This window comes from Amblyraja radiata, chromosome 10 (assembly GCF_010909765.2).
Source record: "Amblyraja radiata isolate CabotCenter1 chromosome 10, sAmbRad1.1.pri, whole genome shotgun sequence".
Lineage (NCBI taxonomy): Eukaryota > Metazoa > Chordata > Chondrichthyes > Rajiformes > Rajidae > Amblyraja > Amblyraja radiata.
This window is the reverse complement of record NC_045965.1, coordinates 68,162,181-68,177,372: the sequence shown is the minus strand read 5'-3', so window position 1 is coordinate 68,177,372 and position 15,192 is coordinate 68,162,181. Positions and strand designations below refer to the sequence as shown.

The following is a 15,192-nucleotide window of genomic DNA, read 5'->3' as shown; positions in this document are numbered from 1 at the left end:
GGTCAGGGTGGGGTCGGGGGGGGGGGGTGGGGGGGGGGGGGGGGTCCAGCCTGCCTCCATTGGGAAGGGGAACTGATACAGACGTTGGCACATGGTGATGCTCCTGTACAAGGGGTTGGTGAGACCACACTTGGAGATACTGTGTACAGTTGTGGTCAACCAGCTACAGGGGGGATGTCATTGTGTAGGAAAGGGTTCAGGAGAGATTGACCAGGATGTTACCTGGGCTTGTGGGCTTGAGGTATCGGGAGAGGCAGGGACTTTATTCTTTGGAGCGTAGGAGGCTGAGGGGTGACCTTATTGAGGTGTACAAGGTCACGAGGGGTGTGGATATAGTGAACACTCTGTCTTTAACCCGGGGTAGAGGATTCTAAAACCAGAGGGCACAGGCTTAAGGTGAGAAGGGAGAGATTTAAGAGAGAGCTGAGGGGCAACATTTTCACCCAGAGGGTAGTCCGTGTCTGGAACGAGCTGCCACAGGAAGCTGGAGAAGTGGATGCTATCATGACTTATAAAATACATTTGGACAGTTCTATGGATAGGAAGGGTTTAGAGGGCAATGGGCTTACACGTACTAACCCAACATGCCAACTCTGTCAGCATGGACAAGGTGGGCTGAAGGGCCTGTTTGCCCGCTCTCTGACTGTGTGACTGTGCCACTGGGAGACTCTAAGAGATGGATTGTCTTTGATATTGCAGCGTTACTTGGTCGGCAAAGCTGGAACTCCATTACTGGTCGTGCTTCTCCGGGTGCGACGTACGGATGGAATACAACAAGGTTATCAGCTGACGGGATACGGCAAGATATCATCACGGATTCCTAGGGTGCACGTACGCCTGGTGGACCTGGAGCCCAAGAACAACTGGAAGATCTGTGCTGATGCATTACTACCCCGATCCCACAAACTCTTGGTAAGGCTTTCCATTCCTTTATCTTTAGAGATACAGCACGGAAACAGGCCCTTCGGCCCACTGAGTCCGTGCCGACCAGTACACTAACGCCATCCTACACACACGCGCCACAATTCACAATTTTTTACAGAAGCCAATTAACGTACCAACCTATCCGTCTTTGGAGTGTGGGAGGAAACCGGAGCACCTGGAGAAAACCCACACAGTTCACAGGGAGAACGTACAATCCCCGTATAGACAGCACCCATAGTCAGGATCGAACCCAGGTCTCTGGCGCTGTCAGGCAGCAAATCTACCGCTGTGCCACCGTGCCGCCCACATGGGACTTTGGAAGGGTCGCTAGTGATTAGGAGAGAGGACTTCATCAGCTCAGGCATGGAGCAATGCGAGAGGAAGGGCAGGCTGGGACATTATTCCTTGGAGAGCAGGAGGATGAGCAGCAATCTGAGAGAGGTATATAAAATCATGGGGCTTAAACAAGGTGAATGCAGACTTTTGTCAGCACTCGAGGGTCTGAGCTACAGGGAGAGGATGGGCAGGCTGGGACTTTGGTGCTTGGAGTACAGGCAGAGAGCGGTGATCATACAGAGGCTTATATGATGATGGTCTATTACCCAGAGAAGGGCAATCGAGAACCAGAGGGTCTAGGTTTAAGATGAGAGGGGACAGATTTAATTGGAACCTAAGGGGCAACTTGTTTTACACAAATGGAACGAGCTGCTGGAGGAGGGATTTGAAGCAGGTCGTATTTAAAAGACTATTGGACCAAACTTGGGTAATGGGACTAGCTTGGATGGGGCATCATTGATCGAGTTGGGCTGAAGGGCCTGTGACTGAAGTACAAGGGCAGTGAGCTCACATTTAGACCTCATGGGAAATAGCTCAGAGAGAACTCCAGTTCTATGGAGGATACAGATAGATGACATCAGAAGAAAGCATCTCAAGAAAGGTCCCGACGCGAAACGTCACCTATCCATGTTCTCCACAGATGCTGCCTGACCCGCTGAGTTACTCCAGCACTCTGTGAAACGTCACCTATCCATGTTCTCCACAGATGCTGCCTGACCCGCTGAGTTACTCCAGCACTCTGTGAAACGTCACCTATCCATGTTCTCCACAGATGCTGCCTGACCCACTGAGTTACTCCAGCACTCTGTGAAACGTCACCTATCCATGTTCTCCACAGATGCTGCCTGACCCGCTGAGTTACTCCAGCACTCTGTGAAACGTCACCTATCCATGTTCTCCACAGATCCTGCCTGACCCACTGAGTTACTCCAGCACTCTGTGAAACGTCACCTATCCATGTTCTCCACAGATGCTGCCTGACCCGCTGAGTTACTCCAGCACTCTGTGAAACGTCACCTATCCATGTTCTCCACAGATGCTGCCTGACCCGTTGAGTTACTCCAGTACTCTGTGAAACGTCACCTATCCATGTTCTCCACAGATGCTGCCTGACCCACTGAGTTACTCCAGCACTCTGTGAAACGTCACCTATCCATGTTCTCCACAGATCCTGCCTGACCCACTGAGTTACTCCAGCACTCTGTGAAACGTCACCTATCCATGTTCTCCACAGATCCTGCCTGACCCACTGAGTTACTCCAGCACTCTGTGTGTTCAACACAAGATCCTGCCATCTGCCGTTGCTCGTGGTTCCATCTCCAGGTATCCGATGTTTCCAGGTGCCGAGCTTCGTGGTTTCATTGCAACTTCTTTTACTTTCTGCAGACGTTGACAAGATGGGGTGAAAACTGTGAGAAATACCGCGTTGCAGTTACAGTCTCCACTGGTCAACTTGCAAGTCACCCAGCTACAAAAGTCAAGATGCAGTGGTCTAGAATCAACGAGAACTTGAAATATGGTGGCAGAATGTAAGTCCTTAGTCATGTCATTGCCTGCACTGGCCTCATATCATCACCTCTTTGTTATATATGCTCTATACTGAACACATAGAATCATCACACACAGATTGGCTTCACACTTGATGAGTGTTTGACAGCACTGGGCCTGTACTCGCTGGAGTTTAGATGAGGGGCAACCTCATTGAAACGTACAGAATAGTGAAAGGCCTGGATAGAGTGGATGTGGAGAGGATGTTTCCACTAATGGGAGAGTCTAGAACCAGAGGGCACAGCCTCAGAATTAAAGGACATCTACGGGCGACCATTTGCTGACATTGGATGCGCCAACGAAGAATTTCACTGTGACTTGTCACATGTTACAATAAAGTATTCAACTCTTTAGTCAGAGGGTGGTGAATGTGTGGGATACATTGCCACAGACGGATGTGGAGGCCAAGTCAGTGGGCATTCTTAAAGCGGAGGTTGACAGGAAATTGATTAGTACGGGTGCCAAAGGTCACAGGGAGAAGGCAGGAGAATGGGTTTGAGAGGGAGAGATAGATCAGCCATGATTGAATGGTGGAGTAGACTTGATGGGCCGAATGGCCTAATTCTGCTCCTGTGTCTTAAGAACTTGTGGTCTTACTGCAACCATTTGCTCCTTGTATCAGGGTTGGCGACTACCTCCCAGGACTGGCCTATTCACTGGGATTGTCACAGAGCTACAAACTTAATCGTGACCGCCAGATTACTGTGATGGTCGCACTAACCTCCCCACGAACCATCGACACAATAATCCGCTTGCCCAAGGTAACATGCAACTTTATTTCTTTCTGTCCAAGTTTGGCTGGATCGACCATCTGGGCCCCAGTTACACGTTGCTTCAGCTTCAGTCCAGTTTAATGTCACGTGTACCGAGTGAAAAGCTTTTTGTTGTGTGCTAACCGGGCAGCGGAAAGACAATACATGGTTACAATGGAGCCAGAGGGTGAATGAACCGTTTTGCTTTGGTTACAGATGACAGCGTTCTATCAGGGTCTCCGTATCCCCACATCCCTGCCAGTCCATGCTGTCAGCAAACGTTTACAGGTTGCAGGATTCCACAGCATCGCCGAACTCTCAGAGACCTTCCTCACAATGAACCAACGTTAGTATTCTTCAATGTTCTTGTCTCCTGATCTTGATTCCTCTCCTCTACCCATGTCCTATAACTGGGAATATCCACAACAAACATCTTGTGTATTGTCTCAGGCTAGATATGTTCACCAACCAAGATGATCCATGTTAAATTTGGATCAGTACCACTGATTGCTTCTCTCCATAGATGCTGCCTGTCCCGCTGAGTTACTCCAGCATTTTGTAGTCTCGCCCTGATTCCTACGTTTGTACCTTCTCCCCATGTCAGTGTGGCTTTCCCCTTTTTACTGAAGCCAAACTAATCTACAAACCTGTACATCTTTGGAGTGTGGGAGGAAACCGGAGCAGCCGGAGAAAACCCAAGTGGTGATGGGGAGAAAGTACAAACTCCGTACAGACAGTCATTTGAAGTTAATACACATGTTGGCCTTGCCTGAGAGGTCAACATATAACCTTGTTGACTCTATGACTGTTCCAGTGGCGGAGCAGATGTGGGAGGTCAGAGGGACATCTCCAACTCCTTCCTCCCTTCTAACGTGATGACCTTTAACTTTTCTTCAGGAGAATGCGTTGTTGAAAACGATACAGTTTGGTCATTTGACGGGAACAAATTCAACCACAGTCTTTCCAACGATTGCTACTATGTCCTGACCCAAGACTGCTCCGATAGTCCAAAGTTTATGCTGTTGATGAAGCGTGCACAAACCGATAAGATGAAGAAGTCCATCAAACTGATTGTGTCCGTGAAAAACTTGTGAGTGTTTGCGTGTTTAATGTGCGCGGTGACCCTTCACAGTAAAGTTTCACAGATGGAGCCTTAGGTGAGAACATTGGTGACAACTCTGCAAACATCCATTGGTGTTGAAGTCATCCATACAGAAACAGGCCCTTCTGCCCATCGAGTCCACACCATCCATCAACCACCCATTGTACTATTCCTACATATTATTCTCCCTGCATTCTCATCATCAGCCCACGGATTCCACATCTCACACACAATGGGGGCACATTTTACAGCAGCCGTTTAGCCCACCAACCCTGCAGGTCTTTGAGAGGTGGGAGGAAACCGGATCACCCGGGGGAAACCCACGCGGTCACAGGGAGGACGTGCAAACTCCACACACACAGTAGCAGCCAAGGTCAGGATAGAACCCGGGTCTCTGGTGCCGTGAGGCAGCAGCACTACCCGCTCCACCACTGTTCCGCCCTGTTACTAATTCCTCACCTTACACCCCTAACTGGGATGGAGAAGTATTTATACGTGTGGATGGACACAAGGTGCTGGGGTCACTCAGCAGGACGGGCAGCATCTGTGGAGGGAATGGACAGGTGACATTCTGGGTCACACTGATGCAGGAGTCGGGAGAAAGCTGTTACATGAATGGAAACAGTGGAATGACGGCTCGATGGGGAGAAATTCTCCATCGGTGGTGTGTAGTTCAACACTTATTCTGATTCTACACCAGAAACGTCACCCATTCCTTCTCTACAGAGATGCTGCCTGTCCCGCTGAGTTACTCCAGCTTTTTGTGTCTAAGACAATGTGTTTGCTTTATAACAGGACCATTGAGGCAGTTCCTTCTTCAGACCGAATGATAATATTGGTGAATGGAATCAAACAGTCTGCAGGGAAACCAATTCTACCAGGTGAGTGGCCTTTCCCTTATTGAGGGGATGTGGTGAGACAGTCACACTTTAAATGCCTCTTCAAACTGCAACAGCGCTGTTAACCTGCCTGAATTAGCGAGCAGGTAGGGATTGTCACCTTGTCGTGGTGGAGAAGCTTGTGTGGTCCTGAGATCCTGAGAGTGATGCCGTCTGGAGCTATGCTCCTGGTAGGGCCACACATGGCGGTAAGGTCGAGGGGGAGGTCTCTGACAAAGAGCAATCCAACCAAGACCTCAACTTTAGATCAGTTTAACTTGGCATCATGTACAGCATGGACATTGTGGGCCGAAGGGCCTGTTCCTGTGCGGTACTGTTCTACATTCTATGTTCTTGCAGTAACCTCTGATCCTGGTATCATTGTAGAGCAGGGAAATCACAAACACAAGCGTTTCTTTGTCTCAGATTTATCACAATGAGAAAATCAATGTATTTTAATACAAAAGCGAAATAGACCCAGTGCTAATAATCTGGACATGTCCATCTGGTCAGTCAGTGGACAATCTGTAGAACTCATGGAGAAGGCAGGCGAATGGGGTTGAGAGGGAGAGATAGATCAGCCATGATTGAATGGCAGAGTAGACTTGATGGGCCGAATGGCCTAATTCTGCTCCTATCACTCATGAACATTTAGCAGGTGAGCTTATTACAATGTGTCAGTACAAGATGTCACAAGATGAAAGTATCTGTTGAACAAAAGACTGTCCTGTCTTCCAGCTGGTGTAGAAGTTGTACAAAACTTAACTGGAATCACTCTGCGGATCCCGTCTGTGAACATCGAGAAGTTGTACTTTGATGGAGAACGTGTCCAGGTAGCTCACGCTCACTAACAGATTCAAACTTTCAGCGTTAACTTTGTGGTCGCACTGTTCTGATGTATCTGCCTTTGTGTGAAGATTGTCGTGGACCAGATGATGAGCAAGACGTGTGGCATCTGTGGCCTTAACAACGATGAGAAGAAAATGATGATGCCCAGCCGGGAGGTCGCCGAGGACCAGGATCGTCTCTTTGAGTCCTGGTTGTGTTCGGGAACGTCGTGCAAGGACGGTAAGAGGCTCCGCCTGGTTGTGTCATCGTCCCCCCACTCCCGGCCGCTGCTCGGCTCCCTGACAAACCACACTCTGTTTGTCTTTCAGATTGCAAAGTAAGGCAGGAGTTTGTGGAACTAGGAACTGTGGTGGAGTTTGAAGGACAGGCATCCAGATGCTATTCTGTAGAACCAGTACAACGGTGCCTGGCAGAATGTACACCCATGGAAACACGATCTCGCCGTGCCCGCTTCCACTGCTTGGCAGCCAGTGAGTTCACTTACTTCACATCCCATCCACAACCTTTATATACACCTGGTGTCGTGTAGAACATCCAGTCTCACTACCATGTTAGAGAATTCCAGTTACAGTCGTACTGTGATAAATCTCAGCAACTGCTTCATCCCAGGGAAGTGGAATCAAGAACTAGAGGGCAATGGGTTTAAGATGAGAGGGAAAGATTGAATCACAACCTGAGGGACAACTTTAACATTCAGAGGGTGGTGGGTGTATGGAACAAGCTGCTGGAGGAGGTAGTTGAGGCAGGTACAATAACAACATTAGAAAGACACTTGGATGGGTATCAATGGTTGAAATGGTTTAATTATTATCACCTGTAGCAAGGTACAGTGAGATACATTGAAATACAATGACAGCTGCACGAGTGGGAAGGTTTAGAGGGATCTGGGCCAGGGACAGGCAAATAATGATAGTTTAGATGGGTCAGCATGGACTAGTTGGACCGAAGGGTCTCTTCCATGCTGTATCTCTATACAACATTGAGGAAAATAGTCATACTTGAATTGAAGTGAATTAAATTGCAAGATACAGAATTACAAATGTCCCTCCAGCCCACTGAGTCCACACCAGACATCGAGCGCTCGTTCACACGAGTTCTATATCAATCCACTTACACATCCATTCCCAACGTACTAGCGCCAATTTACAGATAAGGACACAGAGTGTTGGAGTAACTCAGTGGGTCAGGTAGCATCTGTGAGAACATGGATAGGTGACGTTTCGGGTGGGGATCCTTCTTCATACTGATTGTAGTGGGTGGGTAAGAAAGCTGGGAGAGGGTCGGGCAGATAATGGGTGGACATCGCTGAAGGGGGGGGGGCAGGATTGTGAGACATTAGACGCCAGACATTAGAGACTGAAGGTGTGAAACAAAAGGACATTCTGCAATTTACAGATGAGTACTAAACTACACAACTGCATGACCCTAGGATAAGGTCACGGAGAGAGTGTGCAAACTCCACACAGATAGCACCTGAGGTCAGGATGGAACCCGGCTCACTGGAGCTGCGAGGCAGCAGCTCGACCCGCTGCGCCACCGTGCTGCATAAATGTGTCAAGTTGTTGCTGTGAGTTGTGCAACTAATCAGGAGTTTGTTTCTCGACAGATTACACAGTGACTAACATGAGTCTCTTTAACAAGAAGCCAGTGGACATCAGTCGATCTGTCGACTCCCACACTGACTGCATGTGTCGCTGTTCCCAATGATCAAGATAAACGGCAACCTTCACACCTGCTGCATCAGCAACCTTGGAATATTACAATGCTTTGCAAATTCTGACCATGTAGAAAAGTAAATTCAACATCTTGAATTGTTCTTTCAAAAACATTAATAAAGATTTTTACAGCATCCAAAAAATAGTTTGTGAATCGTTTGTGTAACAACGGTGGTTTTATGGAAGTAATAGATGATGCTGAACTTGCTGTCATATGTTTATTAGTTCTCAGAGCAGACATTGGCCATTCCGCCCACAAGTCCACAGGTCATAAGCCATCAAGTTTAGATTCTTAGATCACTGGGATCTGTTTTGGAGTAAGGGGGAATTGTACAAAAGGGACGGATTGCATCTTAACAGGTGGGGGACCAGCATTCTGGCAGGCGGGTTTGCCACTGCTACACGGGTGGGGTGTCAAATGGGATAGTCGAGCATGGAGTTAAAGGGAAAGGGTTTCTTAAATGTGTGAGCGGAGAGACAGGGGGGGTGTAAAATGAGGGTAGAAGCAATAGGTAGCAAGGTGAAATGTGGCAGGCAGACAAATCCAGGGCAAAAATCAAAAAGGGCCACTTTTCAACATAATTGTATAAAGGGTAAGAGTGTTGTAAAAACAAGCCTGAAGGCTTTGTGTCTCAATGCAAGGAGCATTCGTAATAAGGTGGATGAGTTGAATGTGCAGATAGCTATTAATTACTATGATATAGTTGGGATCACAGAGACATGGCTCCAGGGTGACCAAGGCTGGGAGCTGAACATCCAGGGATATTCAATATTCAGGAGGGATAGAGAGAAAGGAACAGGAGGTGGGGTAGCGTTGCTGGTTAGAGAGGAGATTAATGCAATACAATACAATACAATTCAATTTATTGTCATTTGGACCCCTTGAGGTCCAAACGAAATGCCGTTTCTGCAGCCATACATTACAACAAATAGACCCAAGACACAACATATTTTACATAAACATCCATCACATCACTGTGATGGAAGGCCAAAAATTTTTTTCTCTCCACTGCACTCTCCCCCCCCATGTCAGAGTCAAAGTCAAAGCCCCCGGCGGGCGATGGCGAATTGTCCCGTGGCCATTAAACCACGCCGGGTGATACAAGATCGCGCACCGGGTCTTGGTGTTAGAGCCCCCGGCGCGCGCGCGCAGCCCGCCGCCATTCCAAGCCGCGCGGGGCGGTGATGTAGGCCCCGCTCCAGGAGGTCTTCAACCCCGCAACTCGGGCGGGAGAAGTCGCCGTTGCGGAAGCCCCGAAAAGCGGTCTCCCTCCAGGTACCCGCGGGCTCCCGGTGCCGTCCGCCAAACCCGCAGTTGCAGCCACCGAATCTCCGGGGGTCGGGTCGCAGCAGCGTCCACCACAGCTCCACCCGCTCTGGACTCGGCCAGCTCCGCGACGGTGAGGTGAGTTCGGCACTGGAGTCCCCGGTCTTCATGTTGGAGGCCGCTCCTCGTTGCTGCCCCAACGACAACGGAGACCCGACAAAGAAAAGGTCGGGTCTCCCGTGCAGGGAGAGATTTAAAAGTTTCCCCCTCCCCCCCACACCACCCCCACCCCCCCACACACATACCCCAACAAAAATAACAAAAACTACATTAAAACATAGACATAAAATAATAAAAACGCAGACGGACTGCAGAGGCCGCTGCAGACGAGAGTCGCGCCGCCTACCGGATGACTTGGATAGAAAGGAAGGATATTAGCTTGGAGGATGTGGAATCGGTATGGGTAGAGCTGCGAAACACTAAGGGGCAGAAAACGCTAGTGGGAGTTGTGTGCAGGCCACCTAACAGTAGTAGTGGAGTTGAGGATGGCATCAAACAGGAAATTAGAAATGCATGCAACAAAAGTAAAACAGTTATAATGGGTGACTTCAATCTACATAAAGATTGGGTGAATCAAATTGGCAGGGGTGCTGAGGAAGAGGATTTCTTGGAATGTATTCGGGATAGTTTTCTGAACCAACATGTCAAGGAACCAACGAGAGAGCAGGCTATTCTAGACTGGGTATTGAGTAATGAGGAAGGGTTAGTTAACAGTCTTGTTGTACGTGCCCCCTTGGGCAAGAGTGACCATAATATGGTTGAGTTCTTCAGTAGGATGGAGAGTGACGTAATTAATTCAGAAACAATGGTTCTGAACTTAAAGAAAGGTAACTTTGAGGGTATGAGATGTGAATTGGCCAAGATAGACTGGCAATTGATTCATAAAGGGTTGACGGTGGATAGGCAATGGAAGGCATTTAAAGACTGAATGGATGAACTACAAAAATTGATCATCCCAGTTTGGCAAAAGAATAAATCAGGGAAGGTAGTGCATCTGTGGATAACAAGGGAAATCAGGGATAGTATCAAAACAAAAGATGAAGCATACAAATTAGCCAGAAAAAGCAGCCTACCAGAGGACTGGGAGAAATTCAGAGTGCAGCAGAGGGCTTAATTTGAAAGGGAAAATAGATTATGAAAGAAAACTGGCAGGGAACATAAAAACTGACTGCAAAAGTTTTTATCGATATGTGAAGAGAAAAAGATTAGTTAAAACAAATGTAGGTCCCTTGCAGTCAGAAACAGGTGAATTGATCATGGGGAACAAGGGCATGGCAGACCAATTGAATAACTACTTTGGTTCTGTCTTCACTAAGGAAGACATAAATAATCTGCCGGAAATAGCAGGGGATCGGGGGTCAAATGAGATGGAGGAACTGAATGAAATCCAGGTTAGCCGGGAAGTGGTGTTAGGTAAATTGAATGGGTTAAAGGCCGATAAATCCCCAGGGCCAGATAGGCTGCATCCCAGAGTACTTAAGGAAGTAGCCCCAGAAATAGTGGATGCATTGGTGATAATTTTTCAAAATTCTTTTGATTCTGGAGTAGTACCTAAGGATTGGAGGGTAGCTAATGTAACCCCACTTTAAAAAAAAGGAGGGAGAGAGAAAACGGGGAATTACAGACCATCGGTAGTGGGGAAACTGCTAGAGTCAGTTATTAAAGATGGGATAGTAGCACATTTGGAATGTGGTGAAATCATTGGACAAAGTCAGCATGGATTTATGAAAGGTAAATCATGTCTGACGAATCTTATAGAATTTTTCGAGGATGTAACTAGTAGAGTGGATAAGGGGGAATCAGTGGATGTGTTATATCTGGACTTTCAGAAGGCTTTCGACGAGGTCCCACATAAGAGATTAGTATACAAACTTAAAGCACATGGTATTGGGGGTTCAGTATTGATGTGGATAGAGAACTGGCTGGCAGACAGGAAGCAAAGAGTAGGAGTAAACGGGTCCTTTTCACAATGGCAGGCAGTGACTAGTGGGGTACCGCAAGGCTCAGTGCTGGGACCCCAGCTATTTACAATATATATTAATGATTTGGACGAGGGAATTGAATGCAACATCTCCAAGTTTGCGGATGACACGAAGTTGGGGGGCAGTGTTAGCTGTGAGGAGGATGTTAGGAGGCTACAAGGTGACTTGGATAGGCTGGGTGAGTGGGCAAATGCATGGCAGATGCTTTCTAAAGAAACATCATTTATTCTGAGGCTGTGGCCTCTGGTCCTAGACTCTCCCACTAGTGGAAACATCCTCTCCACATCCACTCTATCCAGGCCTTTCACTATTCAGTAAGTTTCAATGACGTCCCTCCTCAAGTTTAGTTTAATTCAGAGATACAGAGCGGAAACAGACCCTTCGGCCCACCGATTCTGCACCGACCAGTGATCCCCACACTAACACTATCCTACACACACCAGAGACAATTTTAATTTATGACATGCCAACTAACCTACAATCCTGTACGACTTTGGCGTGATGGAGGAATCTGAAAATCTCGGAGAAAAACCCACGTAGGTCACGGGGAATACGTACAAACGCCTTACGTACAGCAGCCATAGTTGGGATCATATCTGGGTCTCTGGCACTGTGAGACAGCAACTCTACCACTGCGCCACCATGCTGCCCTATGCTTTTAAACTCCAGCGAGTACAGGCCCAGTGCCGTCAAATGCTCATCACGTCACGTTAACCAAATCATTCCTGGGATCTCATGAAGTCAGGCCCTGACCTGAAACATCATCTGTTCATTCCCTCTGCAAATACTGCCTGACCCGCTGAGTTACTCCAGCACTCTGTGAAACGTCACCTATCCATGTTCTCCACAGATGCTGCCTGACCCGCTGAGTTACTCCAGCACTCTGTGAAACGTCACCTATCCATGTTCTCCACAGATGCTGCCTGACCCGCTGAGTTACTCCAGCACTCTGTGAAACGTCACCTATCCATGTTCTCCACAGATGCTGCCTGACCCGCTGAGTTACTCCAGCACTCTGTGAAACGTCACCTATCCATGTTCTCCACAGATGCTGCCTGACCCGCTGAGTTACTCCAGCATTCTGTGAAACGTCACCTATCCATGTTCTCCACAGATGCTGCCTGACCCACTGAGTTGCTCCAGCACTTTGTATTCTGCTCAAGATTCCAACAATTGCAATTGGCTCTCTTTATGTCTTGTAAATTTATGCCTCTTAAACATAGCGATTATGTCTGATTCCACCACCAACTCTGGCAGCAAACTTCAAATACCAAACTCTCCATGACTAAAAACATTCATATCCCATTAAAACTTCCTCCCCTCACCTTCAACCAATGCCATCTTGTTTTTGATACCCGACCATGCAAAAAAATTATTCTGATGACCTTTCTTAATCATGCTGCGAATGATTAGCAGCTCATATTGAAACACAAGGAATTGCAGATGTTGGGAATTTGGGTAGAACACAGAGTGCTGGAGTAATTCAATGGGTCAGGCAGCATCTGTGGAGAACATGGATAGGTGACATTTCACAGAGTGACGTTTCAAGCAAAGATCAAAGAGCGGAGCAAGATACTCCACTCCTGCGTAATCCAATGCACTGAGGTGTAGTACGTAACGGAGCGTAACGGCTGCCATCTTGGAATGCTCAACCCGACTTCCGTTATGCCTCCCACAGTGTGATCAGTGTTGTTGGGGAACAGTATGTATGTGATATAGCTCATCTATCAATTCACATATTTTAGTTAATGTTATATTTAAATGTTTTCCCCTGCTTAATCTATCTGTTTCTGCCCATTTCCCTCCCATCCTTCCTCCCCAGCCCGCCTCTTTGTGCAGTTCCCCCTTGCATTGCTTTAGCACACACTGTGCACAAATTAAATTTAACTGATATATATATATATGTATATATATCAGTTACATTTAATTTTGTGCACAGTGTGTGTGTATATATATGAATGTGTGTTTGTGTGTGTGCCTGTGTGTGAGAGGCAAGATAGAGATAAATAGAAAATCAAAGTTCCTTTTCATGGATCAGAAGCAACTGATTTAAAGCAACACTCTATTTCTCTCTTTATCTTATTTGTCAGCTGATGTACATAAACCATAAAGGTAACTATATTTATAAATATTTACATATAAATATAAATATATTAATTCATTTTTTACAGCTTTTTACAAAACTGCACACACAATTGTGACATATAGGGTCAAATTTCAAATTCCTTAAAAAAAGTTGACAAGCATTTTACTGGGTTCATGACTAATATAGTATCAACAACAAATATAACAAACAATAGCATATTGATGACAAGTTTTGGAAAATGGCATCAGATACACAATACGCAGTAAGTGCACATATTTTATTCATCTATCTATCTATCTATCTATCTATCTATCTATCTATCTATCTATCTATCTATCTATCTATCTATCTATCTATCTATCTATCTATCTATCTATCTATCTATCTATCTATCTATCTATCTATCTATCTATCTATCTATCTATCTACTCCCACTTCTTTGCCGAGTCTCTGTGTGGTCCGGATACTACTGCTTAAACAGCTGACGGCAAGCAAGGAGTCTGAGACCGCAAAACTCAGCAGGGTGCACCTTCCCTTCGTCCGTCTAATCCCGTCAGCTGTCCAGAGTATTTGATCCCGGAAACCGAGCCCCCACGCTGTGAGATTCAAAATCAGAAACGCTCTTGAGGCAAATTCAGGCAAAGAAGTGTTTTTATTAATTTCATATTCTGCAGAATAGGTGCCTCTCCTCTGATGTCCCCTAGAGGCACACCGAGGATCGGGATGTCTTCTATCTTTATACATTTCTTTTCATTATTATCACATTCTCATCCCTCCCCATTGAGCTTCTTCCAATCATAACATAAAGCCCTGATTCCCACGAGAACGTCCGGGAACGCCCACCCAACGTCAAAGACACCTCCCCTATCATGCATCGCATGTGCATTTAAATTAGGCATCTTGTCATAATGGGCGTGATTTAATGTTCATGTAATCTCATCAAGCATGCGTAGATCTGTTTGATCTTTTGTACTTCTCAACTTTCACTTACTTCTTTCAAATCTCCAGCTGAAGTATTTCTCTTGCTACTTTTTATCTAGAATTTCTCTCTGTTCTGTATATTGTTACTTTCTTCTACCAGCAGTCTGGCTTCTGCTGACACCTTATTTCTTTCTAAGTTATATTTCAGAGTTCTAGTATAAATCAACCATCTCTATTAACCTTTTTCTCACAATCCACCATTTTTCTTTTTGCTACGCAACTTTTGATTTATACTATATCTTCCTTTTCTAGTGCTAGCAGCAGATTCTTCGCCTCCCTATCCTCCTCTCGCTGGTCATACTGTGTTAAGAAGGCCATCATGATGGTGCTGTTCTTTGTCAGGGCTGTCTCTATCTATCGCTGAGCCAGCCCTCGTGCGCAGGGAATGATACAACATCCGAATAGGCACAAAGTCAATGGTTCCTTCCCTTCACGCACAGTCCACGGGCTGATATTGTCTGGTGGGGCCTCCACAGGACCCTTAAATCGGCTTGCGTGTGTCCACCCTTTTACTTTTGTTCGTACTGCTGTCTTGGTGATTAATAACACAAGGTAGGGTCCAGTCCACTTAGGTTGCAGCTTTTCTTCTTTCCATGATTTTACAAGATCCCAGTCCCCCGCTTTCACAGAATGGATTGGAAAGTCGAGATGGGGACTCTGTGCCAGCAGCCCCTTGGTTTTTAATTCTGTAATAGAACGAGATATTGCCAGT

At 46.6% G+C, this 15,192-nt stretch overlaps 1 protein-coding gene across 1 annotated transcript in view; it reads left to right on the top strand.

Annotated features, from left to right (window-relative positions):
* Window positions 1-8,247, top strand: part of LOC116977420 (vitellogenin-like) — a 31,822-nt gene extending 23,575 nt beyond the window's left edge. The window contains exons 24-33 of the mRNA XM_033027848.1: window positions 700-912; window positions 2,647-2,789; window positions 3,431-3,569; window positions 3,777-3,906; window positions 4,458-4,650; window positions 5,458-5,543; window positions 6,279-6,373; window positions 6,458-6,608; window positions 6,698-6,859; window positions 7,996-8,247. Of these exons, the coding sequence (XP_032883739.1) occupies window positions 700-912; window positions 2,647-2,789; window positions 3,431-3,569; window positions 3,777-3,906; window positions 4,458-4,650; window positions 5,458-5,543; window positions 6,279-6,373; window positions 6,458-6,608; window positions 6,698-6,859; window positions 7,996-8,096 (1,413 nt within the window). The 3' untranslated portion in view covers window positions 8,097-8,247. The remainder of the gene's footprint in view (window positions 1-699; window positions 913-2,646; window positions 2,790-3,430; window positions 3,570-3,776; window positions 3,907-4,457; window positions 4,651-5,457; window positions 5,544-6,278; window positions 6,374-6,457; window positions 6,609-6,697; window positions 6,860-7,995) is intronic.
* Window positions 8,248-15,192: the final 6,945 nt, after the last annotated feature.